The following is an 18,989-nucleotide window of genomic DNA, read 5'->3' as shown; positions in this document are numbered from 1 at the left end:
GCTGAGTAGCACAACCAGCTGCTGAAGCAGTCACAGAAGCATCATGCACCTGGATCCAGCTCATTTATGGTTGGCACTGCTTGACTTCAGATTTGTGATCGCACCCAGTCCTGCTTTGAGTTCCTAGGAACTGCTGCATTAGAAATGATTGTTCATGGAAATAAAAGTATTAGGAAAAAAATATGTGAGCAGGTCAGGAGCTTGAAATTAATCTACCACTGCTAACCAGAAGGGCCACATTATCATATAGAGTTTGCTGGTTTTGTCTAGGGTAGAGTTAACTTTCTTCACAGTGGCTGGTATGGGGCTGTGTTTTGGATTTGTGCTGAACGCAGGGTTGAGAATATCAAGATGTTTTTGTCATTGCTGAGCAGGGCTTGCACAGAGCCAAGGCCTTTCCTGCTTTTCATATGGCCACACTGGTGGGAAAGTTGGGGGTGAGTGGGAGGCTGGAAGGAGACACAGCCAGGACAGGTGACCCCAACTGACCACAGGGACATTCCAGACCACACGACATCATGCTCAGTATATAAAGTAGGGGAAGAAGGACATGGGGAGGATGTTTGGAGTGATAGCATTTGTCTTTCCCAAGTAGCCATTGCATGTGATAGGGCCCTGCTGTCCTGGAGATGGCTGAACACCTGCCATCTCCCATGGGAAGCAGTGAATTAATTCTTTGTTTTGCTTCGCTTGTTTGTGTGGCCTTTCCTTTCCCTATTAAACTGTCTTTGTCTCAACCCATGAGTTTTCTATCTTTTACCCTTCTGATTCTCTCCCTGATCCCACTGGTGGGGGAGTGAGTGGGCGGCTGTGTGGGGTTTAGCTGCTGGCTGGGGTTAAACCATGGCATAGATCTAGATGGATAAGCAGCTGCAGAACTGAACTTGCACCTTTGAGATTTGGGCAATACCCAGTAGCTTTGTGTAGAAAAACCCTTGCTAAACTTTTGCTATATAGGATCACAGCAGAGATGACAGTGCAGCTGCCACTTTTCTGACTCACTAACTCCTCTTAAACCTCCCATCCCCTTGCAATATGTTCCTCACTTGCTACTTCTTTCAGTCCTTATTTGCTCACTCTTTGTTAGCACCAAAATACTGTCCAGCTTTAAAACATTGATGTAAAAGGTTAAAATACAGATGCCTAAAGTTTGGGGTGCTTAGGGAATCTAGGACCTAGAGGTCACAGAAGTGCTAGCATCCCACACCTAATTAGGGGCTCAGGGACAGATTTAAAGCCCACAAGCAGCTGTTCAGGCTCTCTCTCCTAGAGGGGGATAGGGACACCGGTTGAAGTTGGGCACTAAATATTTTGTGAAACTCAGGCCATGCTTTGGTATTTGGACGATCTGAAAATTCAAGTCCCATTGATTCTGAGTGGTGTCGCTTGTGTGCTCTGGAAAATGGTTCCTGTAGACTATTAGTTTCAGGCACCCATTTCTAAAAATCTTGAGCTGGAATTGCTAAAAGTTGTTCTTTAGGCCCAGTTCACAGCTCGAGGACTGTTTAAAATACAGCAGACTTTTACGTGACTTCTATAAGATAAGACTTTTAGATATAGTTTATTAAATTGTTCAGTTATTTCAAGAACAATAACAAATCATTGTGGTTTTTCCTGTTTTGTTCTTTTTGTCCCCCAGCAGTTGGTCCCCTCTGCCTTCATTGCCCAAATGTAAATGGGTGCAGAAATTTCCAAATGAAAGTTTATGACATAAATGAATCCCTAAAGATTGATTTCTGTTTTCCTCTGTGAAGTCCACACAGTGGGAGGTGGCTGCTTATCACTGAGCAAGATCATTGAAAGATTTGATGGGGGGTTAAATGAAAAGTAAGAGTTTTCGTACTGGTGTGATGTAAATCCTGTGTCCAATTAAAGCCTCAAAGCATTTTTTAAAAGCTGTATAAAAGGTGAATCATTTCTGTAAACAGCCCTTAAAGTGAAAACCCAACACCTTTGCTGTGGGAGAAGTAATACAATCTCAAATACCTCTGCAAACAAAGAGTCCCTTGCCTTCTGCGAGCTGCTCTCTTTTTTTCAGCAGCTCAGCATGGGGTGCCAGAAAAATCATTAACGGCCCCATCTTGCACTTCTGGCTTTTCCACACCTGCGTATCACGATCTCTGCTGTAACTTTATGGACCGTGAGGAGGCAGGTTTGACGCCATGAAAGACAGGCTCAGCCAACAGCTGCAGGATGGGCAGAAAGCCAGACAGTAAAATGTAAAGAGGAGGAAGGAGAGGGATCACCTTTGAAGTTTACCAAAAAAAAGGGCATGACTTTGACCACTTCCTTTTTTAATTAGCTGTCTCAGGTACATTGAGCCACCAGTCTGAATGGATACTGGCAGGGGGTTGCTGGAAATGTTGATGGTAATACTGTAAGGGTTTCATCACAATGTGCCTATTATTTTATTAAGCATTTTTTTCCCTTTTTTTGGTCGTTGTTTGGGGTTGGTTTGATCTTTTTTTGTTTTGTTTTGCTCTGTTTTGTTAAGTTAAACATCCTAGCAAAATGTCAGGGAAAAGAGCTTAGTCCATTTGGGAATGCCTGAACTACATCTAAAATCTGTATCTTTTGCAAGTGTGAAAAACAACATTAAAGCTATGTTGAAGGGTATTTGGATCCCATACTAGCCAGGAAATTGATCATTACCGTTCCCATAGCAACCAGGACACACCTCCAGGACACACAGGTTGAATTTTTTTAATATATGTATATAGTGTTAACTTTTGGTCAATATCCATGCTAGCACCAGGAGGTTACTTTTGATTTGTACTACTGCAGCTGAAAGCCGAGTTGGAGGGATCCTGTGGAAGAATTGCAGTTTCTTCAGGAACCAAATTTCCTGTGCCCCCAAGAGGCCAAAAGTTTACTTTGAGCTAGTATGTCCCTACTCCTGTCTATGCATGTTAAAGTGTGTTGGGAGAAATGCAAACTGCTGTTGTCATCCATGTAGGAACATGTATATGCATTTAATTTACAAGACTGTAAGTTAAGAGTAAGTATTTTGATATTTTTAATCTATGTTAGGGTCAGATCCAAAGATAAAACTCTAATAATTCAGAACTGAATGAGTTCTCTAGCAGGTAGAGAATTTCTGTGGGGTGATGAAAGGATGATACAGTGAAATCTGGAACAAGTTCAGCGAGTATTGCTCAAGCCTCAGAAAATTAATTTGGGAATTTACTGGGGATACAAAAAATCATTCAGACTGAACAGGGTGGGAAAAAATCAACAGAATTATCTACTGTCCTGATGTAAAATGCAGAGTGATCCCCCAGTAAAGTCCAAAGATGTGATATCAGTGACATAAAACTTCATTGTGCTTTGTAACTGCAGTAGCCTTGAGTATGTTCAATGCTTGATAGGAAAAAAAAAAAGGAAAAAAGAAAAAGAAAGAAAACGTAACATTGGATATTACTATAAATCCACCAAATTCAGGTGGAAATTTAGCTTTATACAGGAGTTGAATGTGGTCCTGTGTGCCAGTGTGTTTTAAAAGCTTTAAAAAAGGGAAAAAGGGGACACCAAAGTGTGAATTGTGTTACACACAGGTGATTTGTATAATGTAAAAAAATTTTTGGAGCATGGAGTAATTATTCACAAGTGATGTTTTTTATACAATACTTTTAAGCAAAAAATGAAAAAGAATGCTTAGATTCATGTTGATAAACTGTAGTTGAACTACGTAATTTGATATATCATAGGTAAAGAAAAACATGTACGTAAATTAGTTTAAGATATCATTTAATTTATTTTTAAATAATCTGTTTTTAGTAATCTAGTATATACTCTAGTATAATAAATCTGTCTGTCATTCCTTGATGGACTTTTTTCTGTCTTTGGGCATAAGAATTACCAGAAAAGCATACTAGGGATCATGTGGATAGATAGTTCTCTTCAGCTGAAATCATTCCTAGTTTAGAAGTGTTGATTTAATTTTTTAAGATCAGGTACTGTAGACAGACTTCATGGTATAATCTCATTACACTAATGGCCTTTAAAACGTCTGTCGAGTGTTTATGGCTTGTTGCACTCTTTACTTAGTTAAGCGTACGACAAAAAATTTTTCCCAGTATCATATTACAATAAAATATGAACAGATAACAGCTTTGTGTAGAGGATGGTAAAATACAGGTGAACCAATAGTATAGCTCATAAATTTTTTGGTTTATTTTTATGAGACTCTTGTCAAAACCTATACATTTTTTTAAGGACTTGGATCTTGGAAAATTCTGTTAACTTCAAAAGTTTTAGGCTTGTTAGGTTATTGGAACTGTAAAACTGGAAGATTCTTTTCTTTTAAAGAAAAGATAATCTAAACCACTCGTCTTCCCACTGCAGCATCAAATAATACCCACTCATTGTTAATAGATATTTATATAACTTTTTCTCAGGCACCTGCTCTCCCTGTCAAACTTGGTCCAGAGTCCCCTTTTCCTTACCTTTAAAATGTGTATTTCTCAACCTGGAACCTTAACCTTCTTCCTGCAACTAAAGCCATTCCTCTTTCTTTAAATTATTTTTTAATTATTTTTCCCCAGTAACTAAATAAATAGGAAAAAAAGGTATCAATTCCTTTACACAGGTTTGCAGATTGTAATTTCTTCAGTTTTTTTTTTTTTTTTAAGCTATCACCATTTTAATTACTTGCATTTTCTAAACTTCTGTTGCCCGTCATTGTTCTCTTCAGCTGTTCTGTGTCCCTCTTGAAGCAGCTCACACACATCTGGATGTGGTGCTGCCTCGAAGATGTAATGCAGCATAATGACTGAATTATTATGTTTTGTGATTTCCAGCTTGGGCTTATGCTTCTAGTTCCTCTTGCAGTGTTTGGGTTTGCTAAGCTTGCAATCCTCTGTAGTTACTGAGCTTTCACCTCACGCCCTGAGCAGCTGCTTGGCAGCCTGGCTTCATGTAGTGCATTATTCTTGCCTGTGTGCACTGTCTTGCATTTGTCTGTGCTGGATAGCCTGCTGCTGCTGCTTCAGACCATGCTTTCAATTTGTCCAGATCACTTTGTATTCTAAACCCAGCTTCCTGGTAGTCTCTTCCCACCTAGTGTCATCCACAGGTTTAATAAAATTATCCACTACTCTGTCACTGCATGATGTATTATGGACTCTAAGATTAATACAGGAGGAATATAAATAGAGTTTGTCAAAAGGATTAAAGCTGTGTCTAGAGGTTCTAATAGTGGTCCTCAGAATACTAAATCAGGAGCCTCACTGATTAAGTCTATGGATGTACAAGGACTTGTGGCCTGGAAAAGGAAAGGGGTTGGGAAGAATTAGGAGAAAAAGAAACAAGGTCCATCTTCTAGACAGATATACAGCCTAACTTCCTGATAATGTATTAGCACCTCTAGTGACAGAACTAAATATTGAATTGGAGATACCAGAAATAATTACTCTGTTGAGGCTAGGCTCAGTTTTCCCATATGTCTTTGTTCCAGGTGATTTATGAATGCCAGTAGGGTAAAAATCTAACACATAGTTCTCCTTTTCACACTGAGTTTTGGTGATGGCTATGTTGTCCTCACTAGCTGACTGCCTTTTTTTGTACTGACATAAAGGAGAATCTCTGTAAACCACCCCCAGGTGAGCCATGACTGAAATCGTGCTGCTCTCAGGAAAATAGACCTGAGTTCTGTCATGTCTGCGTCAGAGAGATAACTTTTCATAAAGGGCCCCAGAAATACCTTTATTATTCTTTTGGTACCTTTCAGCCCTAGCAACATGGGGATCAGAAAATCCTGCGAGTTAAGGGGAGTAGGTTGGTATGGGAACTGTCCAGGAATTCCAGTGAATCCTGGAGATAGGGGGGAAAAAATTAAAAGGCATTTTCATTCACATCAGCATGGAATGAGGGCTGTAGCAGACTGTAAGCTCCCATGCTGTTTCACAGTGTGATGCTTTGAATGAGCCTCCACATGGGTTTTTCTTCTTTTTAAAATTTAAACTGTTATCAAGTTTTTTTCTCAAAGTAGGAATGGTGAGGTCTCATTGGAAGAAGTCAGAGTATTGCACACTGAAACAATTGGCAGCCTCCAATTCCTGTTTATCCTGTTAGGCTCACATTTTGGTATTTCTGTTTTATGCTAAACCTGGATCTTTGATTATGTCTCACAGCTGCAGCTTTCTGGTCCCTCAGAATTGCAGAGAAGGCCTGAGGAGCCTTGGGAGGAGATGAGTTGTCCCAGCAAATCTTCACAGCATCTCTCTGTTATCCATGCTTTCTCCTCACTCCCTCACCTCCCAGCCCAACAAAAAACCCAAGGGTTTTTGAACTCTTGTAATTAGATCTGTCTGGGAGAGCAACCAAAGTGTCAAGGTTTCAAAGAGAAATTCAGAAAAGTCAAGAGCAAGTAGAGACTTGAAAAGGGAAGTCGAAAAAAAAAAAAAGCTGGTCTTTATCATGGTAATAGTAATGAAGCCGAGATGCAAAAGCCCAGACGAGGGCTGGGTTACTGTACTGTGAAGTGCAAGGGCAGCATCCCGAGCGAGCGGCTTAGGGAACCACGCAGCTGCTGCGGGGCCCAAGCCTTGGGACTGCTGTCACTCGGGCATGTCTGGTTTCCCCTCGGAGGAGCGATGGAGCAGGAAACACTAGAGAAGCGAACTCCGTGCTGTTTGCGGGTGGGGAGCGTTTGGGTGGCGAAAGAAGACTTCTCCTGCTGGAGAGCCTCGCCGCAGGGGGCTGAGCGGCCTCCCAGCCGGGATGGCCTCCGGGTTCGCTGGGCCCGCAGCCGTCCCGAGGCGGTAACACCGCGGCTTCCCTGGCTGGGCCCCTCTCTCCAGGTCTGCAACAAGGCTTTGTGCTCGGGGGCATGCTGGACATGGGAAAATGGATCGTGGAAAATGATTTCTCAGCGCAGGAGCCCCCGTTTCTGTGAAGCCGCCGCACAAGCTCCCCGCCTCTGTGCATGCATTTCGCCCCCGGGGTATCTACTCCTTCGCCTGCAATCAGGCTTCTCATCAATTAGGCAAATTGACTGCAGGAGTGAGCTATTTCCTACTCCCGGCAACAAAACCGGGTTATGTTAACTCCGTATTTCCCAGGAACCCTGGTCTTCTCCACCTTAGCTATTTTTTTTTTTTCCCCCCAGACGCGTAAAGGACTAAATTATGAAAAAGCAGAGGGTTTCTAGTAACTTTGGGCATGCTCTGTTACTGCAACCAAAATAATTCTGCCAAGTGTGGGAGGATTTTGGTGATCCTTAAAAAAAAAAAAATTACTTTGATTCAAAAGGACAAATATTCTAGTTAAGCAGGGATGGGATCATTTGCTCCTTAAATCCCAGTAAAGCAAAGACACGGTGCATGTGAGCAGATTCACATATACCCAGAGAACTAGTGCTGTATGTGTTTAAATCTGTCGGTGCTACAAGCGGATATGACGTGCCACTTAACAAATACAGCTTCAAAAGTCCTGAGGACAGAAGTTCCAGATGAAAGTTAAGCTGCACTTTCCCTTTCTGTTGTTCTTCGTAGCAAGGAATTACTTCTATCAGAGTCTGCAAGAAGCCCTGCACAAGCAAGTCACTGAAGTCCCAAAGACTCCACATAGGAACAGGCATATTGGGGGGTCAGTGCCAAAGAATGTCACATCTGTTCTTAAACATTATTTTACATATACCAGATTGTTTCGCAGATTGTTTCCAAAGATGTCATCAGGCGACGCTGTTCTGATTTAATTTGCTGATTCAGGAGTTTAATTCACTGTAACTTGTAACTAGTGTTCCATATGGGACAGAAAAAAACATCCCCCACAGTGCTGTATCAGTTTCTTTCCTTGTGCAGCCAAGCAGCCCACCGAGCACATGGCCCTGCTCCTGTTTCTGTACAGTCCTACCCATTGCTTTAGTCTCACTCTAGTGGAACACAGAATGCTGAAAGTGTTTTATAATGAGTCACCCACACCAGTATTTCATAAATTGAAATTGGACCCTGCATTAAGAACGATTCCTGAAATCTTCTGAAGCTCAGCTCCAGAGCCTTAGCTTACAGTTGGTCCTGAAGTCACTCAGGAATTTTAGAGAACAAATAATTCTCATTAGAAATAAAATAACTTTTTTGCTTTTTTGCTAGACTTGCTTCCTTCAAGAGGCAGGCAAATAATTCAAGCTGCTGAATTCATGCAGAAAACCAAAATAAAGACCTCAATGAATTTGCCATCATACACATATAAAAATTAAAGATTGTTGAAATTAAAAACTTGCTACTCAAAATCATTAATGACAATTTATTCATTTTAAATTATATGTAGATATACATTTCATATATGAGGGATACAGTTACATATTAAAATAATGGAAAGCAGACAGTGTTAGTGAAAAGTCATGTTTGCTTGCTGGACCAGTCATCAGAGTAGGGGAAGTTAAAAATTACCTATTTTCAAACATATAATATAAATTTTTTTTTATGAAGAACATTATATCTCTCTACAGCTATTCCAATATAGTAAAAAAACCCTGTAATTAAGCCAAAGATTTTTTTATATTCAATCTTTTTTTTGTCAGAGCATTTCTGAGTCCAGTGCAATACTTCATCAAATGAATTGAGTGAATAGGAATTTCAGGAGGTCATCAAATGTCCAGTGCTACATAGTATTATGCAGACAATGTTTATCTCCTTATTGATTTAAACAGGGAAATTCCTTTGAGTAAGCTCAGTTCATAATAGACACAGAGTCTAATTTATTTTTTTTTTACTTACAAATCAAAACCTGTAAAAGGAGTAAGAAATATTTTCAACATGAAAGACACCTTTTTTATTTGCTTTCTTACTGTGGCATTATCAACTTATTTGACAACTTATGATTATGGAGGTCAACTACTGTCATTATGTACAAAAATCTTTAATGTTGTATTAAGATATATTCAGGTCTTCTGAGTTTTATTTAAAAGGGCAAGTAACTCCACTATTTAACAGATTTATGTAAAATTTAAAAAGACATTATTATACTAGCTTTTGATTTACAAATATTTCTTTTTGTTTCTCCATTTGCAAAAATGATGGCAGGGTGTTATTCACAATTATTGACTACCAAAATAGTGGGAAAAAAAAGTCCCAAATATTAAAAATCATTAAAATAACTGATGCTAATGCTCCCATGTTGACCATGTGCTCAAAAAACTGAAGTGACTAAAAAGCTGATTCAACTTCAGATTTATTTCCCTGTGTATAACATCAAATTTTGGCAATGCAAGGTTATAAATTTGTTTCATGCTCAGTGTTACGTGAATAAATATATTTCTGTTGCACCAAAAGGCCTTCGGGACAGAGAACCAGATCAACACAAAGAAAATCCCAGCTGCACTAAGACCAGATCACTGTTTTCCCATTTCAAAGTCCTTTTCCAACTTCCAGAGCATTAAAATAGAAATGTAATGAATCTTGTTCTAGGAACGTGAACTGGAGGATCAGAGTGGTGACTTGTATGTGTTGTTGTTAAAGAAAGTCCTCTCCTTGTAGAACCCCAATCTTGTTCAGGAAGCTGAGGGACCTCCTTGAAAACTTCTTGCTTAAGCTTCACTGAAGCACTTAGGAATACCCCTGGCTCCTTAAGAGAGAGCAGCCTCAGTGTTTTGATGGTCTCTCGTGTTTTAATGATCTCAAGGACAAAGTCACAGTGAGGCTTCATTTTAGATAGAAAGCTAAACTATTTAAAATTTACCCTGACCCATGTGTTCATTCCCGTGAAACAAAACCTGTTTCCATACTTGAGCTCTGATAAAGCACTTGCTTTTATGATAAAAGACTCTCAGTCCTCCAGAAAAACAGGAGATTGTTTGTAGTGCTGGGAGAGAACCTTAAGAGCCCCAGTATGCAGAGGTGCACATTTTCAGTGTAGCTCCACAGTTAGATACCAGGCCTGCTGTATTGCTTAAGGGACAGTGATTCAGCAGCAGTGACAATATCTGCCATATATTCATGGATTGATGAGCTTTAGTTCTTTCCTCCAAGCATGATATTCTATTTGCTGCTACTTGGAGCAGGAGGCTGGAGCAAAACAATGAGTTTGCAGCTGCTGAATGTGTTACAGTTAGTAAGCAAATGATCGCAGCTTTCTTTTCTGCTTTGTTTTTTCTTTTTTTTTCTTTTAATGAAGACCTTGCCAGGCAAAATAATGACTAAAGCACTTTCCTAAGGAGTATTGGTACTGGGGTGGGAGAAGTGGGTGTCTTAAGTAAAACTAACTTTTCAGTGAAAGCTTTTAGAGGACAGATGAGCATGAGAGGCAGCGTTTACACATGGAAACCTTTGAAGCCACCTTGTAGTTTGGTATGATTGGCATAAAGCTGAGTTCAGGACTGAGGCAGCAGAAATCTGGTAATCCCAAGTGCCAGTTTGTGGGCAGACAAGGCCTGTAGGCTGAACATCCCCTGGCACTTGTTCTCATCAGAGCTAGCTCTAACCAAAATTTTTATTTTAACAATTATTTGAAAAAGTGCACTTCTGGTAGATCAGTGGGAAATCTGCCCAGAAGACTGGAGGGGCAGGAGTTCACATCTGTTTTCAACCTCTCCCTGTTCCGCATTACTTTTATTGAAATAAAATGAGTTCAAAGAAATTGGCACCAAGCATAAAGTAATACATTTAAAATAGTTTTTGTATCTACATTTCATGTTTTTATTACCTTGCAGGTTAGAAATGCTGTATTCTCAAGTATGAACCATTAAAAAAGTTTATTTTTTCTCGATCTTCTAGGCTTTGAAAATGGGCTTTAATATCTCATGATATTTAATATCTACAGATAAGCCTTTCAAGCAAATGATATCAGAACCTTTACAGAATACAAGTTTGCAGGTATGAGTTCAGAACTGTTGTAAAACTTTTAAGCTTTTATTATTATAGTACACCATAAAAAGAAATGCTGAATATTTGCTACTAAAAAGAGAAATAAAAGTCAAAGGGAAAATCTGAGAGTAAAGGCCCATTTTGTTTAAATTAATTTCTGATTTTTTTGATATATCAATGACAGATATTTGACTAAAGAACAATTATTTCAAGAAATAAGATAGAATTAAGGAATAAATAAATACTCCCCTTATTTAGCTAATACTTTGCTGAATATCAAAACCAAAAAATCCCATTAATGGCTTATGATAGTCTCAGACTGTGGGACATTCTTACTGAATTAAGGGATGTATGGCTCTTCTGAAGAAACAAAACCTTTAAATACTATTCTTTTACTTTCTTCTTTTGCATTATTCCTCCAATTGCTTCTTCATACTGTGTATTTAACAAGCAGTGCGCATGGAGGTATTAATTGTGTTACTCTGGTACAGGAAACACATAAAATAGGAGTTAATTTTGACAGCATTTTTTTTTTCACCTATTTTTAAGCACCTACTTTAAGTGTCTCACCTTCTCCCTATCTCAGCCATCCTCTGTCACTTATGATGAATCGAGGCTGGTGAACTCAGAACTGAGTTAGCCATGAACCTCACTCCCCAGGTCAACTGGCAGAAATGAACTTTCTTATTCATTCCAAAATTCAGTCTAAAACTACGGTCTAGGCTCAAAGGCGGTGAACAGTTCCAGTAACTAACAGAAGTTTCAAGCCAAAGCTTGAAAGATGCATTCAGTTCTGACCACGTTATTGATTGTGACCATATTTGATCCCCTTTAGCTGCATTCACTATTCTCTGAGGGTGCAGAATTGGTTTTTGTCACTCAGCTTTGTTTTTCTCTTATCCTGAGGTGGATTATTTATTTCCAAGAGAACATAAATCAACAAGTGTCACTGAGAAAGTGAGGAGGAAAACACATTTCCGGTTTTGGCCAGAAAGAAGCATCAGGGACAGCACTGCAAAAGATCTTCCAAAGCATACAAAGTTTTCTATGAATTGAGAAATGAAGATAATGGGGTCACAGAAATGTGAGTATATTTCTCCACATAATGATTCAAATCAGCATACATCCTAGATCACAGCCTTTTTTGCAGGAAGCTCTATCTAAAGTTTATTTCTACAAGAGTAATAGTAGTTCCTGTGAGTAAAATGCCTATATTCTTTCATTCCCTGACTGAAAGCAGAAACATGATTTATTATAAACAGTAAGGTCTCCAATGCCCTTTTCTTTTTGTAACTGTTTCAGAACAATGCAGCACTGAAAGTAATCACACATTCAAATACAAGTAGGTGTGAGCTTTCAAATATACTGAAAGTGAATATTCAGAACATCACATCCTGGTGTTTGCTTCTGATGTTAAAAACCTGCTGTGCAAACCAGGATGCATGTTTTCAAAAGTCTATAACTTTGCTGTTTTGAAGCCTGATTTCTTCAAACAGAGCAAGGCACATATTTACCTTCCAAGGATTTCTGCCATTTGTGCCGACTTTGGTACCCTTGAAAGAAACTGATTTTGACTTTCCTTGAATGCAAAAGTATATGCAAATAAAATTTTCACAGCTCATTTTTAAATAAATTTTTTAGGTGTTCTAAGAAACATTTCACTAATAATTTCTCTTCGGTTGAGGTCGGGAAGGTTTGATGTTGAGAAGAGATGCTCTAAAAAACAGACAAGACAGAAAATTAATTTATTACAATACAAAAAGTATATCTAATATAATTGTACTGCAAACATAGCACTATGCTGTAAATATTTAAATTAGGTCTATGAAATTAATTTCTTGTAATAAGCCTTTTCAGAGGTGTATTTTATGTACCTTGCAGAAATCCAGTGCCAGTGCTTTAGCCCCACAAGAAGTAAACCTCTGACTCTTCAGGACATGGCTCTGAAGCATCCAGCGCTGGTATGTTGCTCCTCATAGATTCCACACAATTGTGTTTGGTTCCATAAATCTCTTGAATCAAGTTTGGAAGCTTTGTCTAATTTAAAGGAAGATCTGGGTTTGACTTTGCACAAGTCTGAATGCAGCAACACACAAAGACTTCAACTCTACTGCTGTATATAGGCATGCACATACTGTTATTAATACTTCTGCCCTAAAATGTAGTACTAGGAACTTTAAAAGTACAAGTTTTGGGAGTCTGATTAGGAGTGGATCTGATGAAAAATGAGAATTCATGAATTTTGAAACATTCTCCTTCCTGAAAAACAAAAAAAAAGAAAGTAAAATATTTTGTTCTCACCCACAAAAGAAATCCCAAGATTCAGTCTGGCAACAGGAAAACTGAATTTTGACTTGAAAACTCAAAAAGTCCCTCATTGAATCACTGATGTTCTTGGCTCCGATGGTGTTATTTTAATTTGTTGTAATGACACCAAGTGCTCTGGGTCAGCTCAGTTAACCTGAGTTCTTTTGACTCACAGGGGCTGTAACTCAAAAAAGAAAAGAAAGGAAAGTACAGCCTGCCTCTGTCAGGCTCCCACATGACCCCATGCTCCTGTGCTACACTCACTCTTGAATCCTCCGCTTACCAGAGTGGGCACCTCCTTGCATCACACATAAAATAGGCTGTGCAGTCCAGCCAAGGGAGCCCCATGAGAAATAAGCCAGTATCCTTATGTGGAATCCAGCTCAAAGGCAGCCAGGTGTTGTGCTTGGCTCCAGACACTTAGACTGGTTTAACAAACAGTAGTATTGGGACTCAGATTTGACTTAAAACTGGATTATTTTTTGTATTGATTTTTCCAATTCAAATTATACATATTCTGTGAAAATGCTTACTTCTGTAAATACTGTATTTTTCTCCCTTAATGAAGCTAATTAAGTAGCAAAGTACTGAAGTATTTTCAAATAAGATGATGTAACTACAATGATGATACATCTCTTGTTCAGGACTGACTGATTCTATGAATTTACATGGCTTAATTCTTCAGTGTAATGGTGAAATTTTGTTTGGTCTTTTAACTTTAAGTAGCTAAATCAAGGCTTACTGATTGGACTAATTATGCAGATAAAGAAGAAATCTCCTAAACTGGAAAGGGACTACTAAAATATAGAAGCAAGAAATGGCTTTTTTATAACTTCCCCAAAAGCTACATCAGGTACAGACTATCTATAAATACTTGGAATTTTTGGTATTAACAATCATTCTGGCCTTACATGAAGACAAGAATTTTTGCCACTCTTTCATCTTCTTCTGCAGCAAATCTGTAAAGTGATTTTTCAGAATGGTTGGTATTGTTGCAACTCAAAGCTTAAACTGCTGTAATGAAACCTGAGTTTCTCCATTTGAGCTAATACACTTCCAGTACTGAAAACAGCAAAAACAGTGATTTTTTTCTTTATTTTGTACCACAACTGAATTGGAAGGAAATATTTTCCAGTGTAGGACCTTCCATGTACCAGTATGTGCCCGCAACAAAACTGAGTGTGAATCAATAAATTCAGCTTTCCAGGAAACAGTAAAAATAAGCATATTTAGAAGTGTGTTCATATTCTTGGTATGTTGTAAAACATGGTTTTGAGTTTCATTTTGTGGAAATCTTCATATCTCACATATGAGTGGGCTGTTTTACACTCTCTCAGTAGCTGCTCATAGTAATATACAGACCATGGTAGCAGAGAAAATACCCTCAGCTGTATGAGAGAACACAACTCTTGTAATGGGAGGGATGAGAACATTTTAAAGAATCAAAGATGGTCAGTGGAGAAGAAAAAAGAAACACTCTCATAGATGAGTCATTATTTTCAACTAAAAATATCCACTGAGAGCTAGGAGTTTCAAAAAAATTAAAAAGTTAATCATTCATTATGGAGAAGAAAATGTGTAAGCACCAGAAAGTTGTGTGAGATAAAACACCCAACTTGTATATATGTAAAAATTGTTTCCCTCGCTCTTTAGAACATGAAAGGGACAGGCAAAATGTTTTTCCTCTCACAGCTGTAAATTGCAAGGCAAATTTAGCCAGGTACGTAAAGTGCCTTCGTGGTGCCTGAGGACTGACTGGCCAACTCTTGGTTCGTTTAGGCATGGATGGAGTCAAAGTGCCAGCAACACCCCCCCAGCTGCGGCAGGAAAAGCCCTACAGCAGGTATTACTAGACTGTGTTTAGCGGCTGCTGCTAAGTAAGCAAGCCTTTGGAGGGTACTTATCACACCACAACCATGCAAAAGAGATTGGGTTTAAGACTTGAACACCCTGGTTACTAGCAGGACAGGGATGAGTATATAAGGACAGTGCAATTTCCTTGCAGGAAAAGGAACTGGCAGGACAAGTTAATTTTTTACTTCCAGGAATCGCTGCTTGTTTTGTTTATCTTGCACAGAACAAAGCCTGTCTTAAAACAGTGCAACTGAAATAATAAATGGGTGAAAAGTGAAACCAGCAATGAGTATTCAGAAAAGAGCAGAAATGGGATAGGTCAGCTTGTTTTGTAAGAACATGACTATTCTGATAATTCACGTTCACAGGGAAAATCTTCCTGAGTTTGATAGTGCTCTCTTTTGAGCCATGTTTCTTTTCAGATTTGATCAAGAAATTGAAGTTTAATCCAATTTTATTACTGAAGAGTTTAATCCCCAGGATAGCTTAATTTCCAACTACCAAATTCAGAGTTCCAAGTACAGCAGATAAAGAGATGGGAAAAAAATTCATCCATGACAAATGAAGAAAGTTTTCCAGCTTTTACTAATCTCTTAAAGTAAAATTTAAAAGAAAACAAAAGTTTTAGCAAAATAAGGTGTCCTGTTTCTTTGCCTTACTATCCAGGCAACAAGTCAGGGAATAAAAATGCTGTTTACAACAGACACGAAAGCTTACAAAAGAAATTAGTAAAGACACATTTTGTGGAAGTCACCTAAAATCCAGAACAAAGGTTGTAAGATTTTTAAATGGTATATTTCTGCACTTAACTGCTAATAAAAGTGGGTACTAATTGTTAGGCCCAAGAGTTATATGGGAGGGACAATTAACATGTTGTTCTGTTTTTGAAGTATCTGTCTGCATTAACATAGGGCATTGTAGTGCAGATTACATTGAAATGCTGACGACTCTGCTGTAATATTGCTAGGAGGAAAACACTCAGTCCTACAGCAAAGAAGTGATATTAGTTAACTTAGAAAAGGTTGGTATTGCTCTGGTTTTGATATTTTAGATGGCCTGCTGGATAAGTAAAGATATATATTAATTTCTCACAGCCATTTGATGTTTCTTTCCACAAATAAATGGTTTCCACTAGGAGTTTTTAACCTAAAACAAAGCAGTTCTGTATACAAACAATACAAAAGTTGTGACATTAACTTCTCCCTGCTAAATCTCTCAGGATACAGAAAAAATTCAAGTTTTAGATTTAGAGAAAAATCATATCACTGTCGGTCAGGTTAGTTTTCCTTGTAGCAGTCAGCCCTGTCTAAGAGAAACCAGTACTTCTGAGCTGCTAACAAAATATATTTAGATCAATGTGTCAAGATCAAGGAAGTCAATATCTTCTATAGCCTTGCCATATTAGATTTTCAACTTCACATTGTCATATCTAATTGTTTTTGTCCAAATGCCAAACAAAGGGAGAAAAAAGGAAAAAGAGATAGTTAATTGTCACAAGCAGAGCAAAAGAAGCATGTTTGTTTGCACATGTTAATCAGTCCCCCTTGTGTGTTTTCGTTTTCCCCTTCGTGGGTGTGGGCAGAGTGTGGATAGAAACAACGAACAACTTCTAACCCAACAGCTCTGCTTCTTCCATCATTTCCCCTTCCCCTTTGTTGTCTCCTGCAAACAAAGAAGTTTCTCCTACCGGGCTTCTCCTTAGCTTACCAGATCTGGCTCCTTTCTGCTCCCATTCCCCCACTGCCCCATGGCCCCTTCCCCCACCGCCTTGCCTGTCTCCTGCCTATTCCCACTGGTTTTCCATCCTCCCTCCCATCACTCCTGGCTCTTTGTTCCCACAGGGCTCTGGGATGTGCAGCAGGAGCTCAGCTCTTTCTTTTTAATTCTTTTTTTCTTTTTCAGGGAGGAAGCATGGAACATTTGAAGCTCCACTGACAGCAGACGGGAAGATAGCAGAGAAAAGAAGAAACCATCATATGCCTTAAGAAAATGGTATCATAAAACACATCCATGTTTTCCTTTAGAAGAAGATACAAAAGTCCCAAGAAAGACTGTATGCAACTTGCATGCAACTGTGACAGATTTCTGTTTGAGTGATCTGTACAAAATGGAGAACTTTCCTTCACAACAAGTTTAACAACATTTTAAGAAGCACGTTTATACCTGTGAAGGAAAGTGAAGAGGGTGGGGTGAAGTTGTTTCATAAGGTTTTCAGAGAGCTCTTTCACATAGAAATAATGAGTATATTTTCAAATCCATGTACAGACATTTAGCAAGGAACTATAGCTTTCTGTACTGGAGCACAGCAAGGCCTCAGGTGTACAGCATACCATGATACCTGATACCATGAAGGTGGTCTGGATAAGAGAGTTATAGTCTGTCCAAAAAGGATGAGAAAGCAATGCTATCATCATTTTCCCGGCTTTGGAAGGGCATATGCCATATTTTTCATGAAAACCATAAAAACCCAACATTCACCTACACCATATTTTGATATATTTTGCATAACTGCAAAAACAAGCTTAAGCAACCAAGAAAAAATGTTTACAGAGTGATGTGTCTGTCCTTACCTATCTCAAAATTAACTCTATCCCAGCTGAATCCAGGACATAAAGAAAGGTAAGATCAGAAATGAAGCCCCTTTTATTTCTAATCAGGTTCTCCAAACAGTTTTAAAAGTCCTGCCTGCTTCCAGGCTATGCTTGAGATAATCATGTGTTACATAAAACCGAGTTAAAGGAACAAGCAGCAGTCAGACCAGTCCAGCTTAGACTGCATGGCAGTGCTGAGAAATCTGAAGGTGCCTGCAAATTTGTTATCCCTAATATCAGAGATCAAAAGAGTAAAGTGCTGCTCTGCAGCACAGCACATAAATTACTTTATAAGGGAATTCTCATGCATCCTGATGGATCTATGAGAACTGGCAGACACTAATAGGCAGTAAAATAATTTCTCTAGAAGTTCACTTCTGCTGTTTGTTTGCATACCTCTCTGGGACAGAAGTAAAATTTGCTACTGTTTCCCCCTGAATCCTCCTCCCACGCATTGAAAACAATGAAATTCTATTTGAATTAGGACAACAGGAGAGGCAATTTAAAGGGGCACTAAAGATTCAGTCTCTTAATCACAACTGTGACAAAATGCTGTTATCTTTGCCACAATTCCCTGGCAATTTACAGTACACTAGTGTAAAAGGAGGAGACCTTGCATTGCAAAGAAACCTGACCAAATAACCAGATCTTCATCTACTGATTCCCCTTTCCTTGCACTAATTCACAAATCCTAGGGATCACCAGGTACTCTGCCATCCTGAAGCCATTCAGGAGCCCTATTTTGACCCTGACATTGAATCTAAAGTTATTTAGAAACCGAAGTCAGTGCAGACGTTGGCTTCTGAATAACCCTTTTAATGAGGAGGGCATTTCAGTAGGACTGTGTGAATGCACACCAGCAGCCCCATTAGGCTGCAATAGCAGCTTACGAGTTTTTGCTATAGGGGCATCCTAAAACTGCTCTGGCTGAACTGTGGTTTCTGCTGCTCTCCAAAAGGGACTCCCTTCCTGCGAGTAAGGCAGAAATTAAATTGTTGGGCAGGTTTTCCCTGCAAGGTCCTGGAACTCTAGATTGCCCCAAGTCTAGCAGTTGTTTGAGGGTATAAGAAAAGAAATACATAATTAGGAATTTGAGAAAGATCTGAGGACTTTGAAAATAGTATCCCAAAGCAAAGAAGATCTAAAGAAAAAGTTAGGATTTTTTCTTTTATGTCATTGCTGGGCTGATTTCCTGCTGAACTATTGCTCAAATGTAAAAAAAAGATTTGTTGGTCTGACAATGGTAGGTTAAATAGAGTCAAATAAAGGCATATTTTTATTATCTGCATGTAAATGAAGGTAATTTAAAATATAAGAAGAAGCAGGTAGTGTAAAGATCAGGAAAATACCCCAAGGATCAATATGGTCTTCAAAAGATTGTGATGTTTTTTAACAACTTGTTAATTGCTGGTATATCAGTAAGTGCCAAACCCAA

The 18,989-nt window shown here is 38.8% G+C and overlaps 1 protein-coding gene across 2 annotated transcripts in view; it reads left to right on the top strand.

The window, feature by feature from the left end:
* LOC104684344 (circumsporozoite protein-like) overlaps positions 1-18,706 on the top strand; it is a 65,842-nt gene extending 47,136 nt beyond the window's left edge. For both annotated transcript variants that reach the window (XR_005604112.1, XM_010391630.3), the window contains 4 exons: positions 10,713-10,811; positions 11,709-11,886; positions 12,684-12,763; positions 16,866-18,706. Coding sequence is in view for 1 of the 2 variants with exons in the window: in XM_010391630.3 (XP_010389932.2) it covers positions 10,713-10,742 (30 nt within the window). In the remaining variant the exon portion in view is untranslated. The remainder of the gene's footprint in view (positions 1-10,712; positions 10,812-11,708; positions 11,887-12,683; positions 12,764-16,865) is intronic.
* The last annotated feature ends 283 nt before the right edge of the window (positions 18,707-18,989 follow it).

Source organism: Corvus cornix, chromosome 3 (genome assembly GCF_000738735.6).
Source record: "Corvus cornix cornix isolate S_Up_H32 chromosome 3, ASM73873v5, whole genome shotgun sequence".
Taxonomy (NCBI): Eukaryota; Metazoa; Chordata; class Aves; order Passeriformes; family Corvidae; genus Corvus; species Corvus cornix.
The sequence above is the reverse complement of the archived record's forward strand: the minus strand, read 5'-3'. Positions and strand labels throughout refer to the sequence as shown.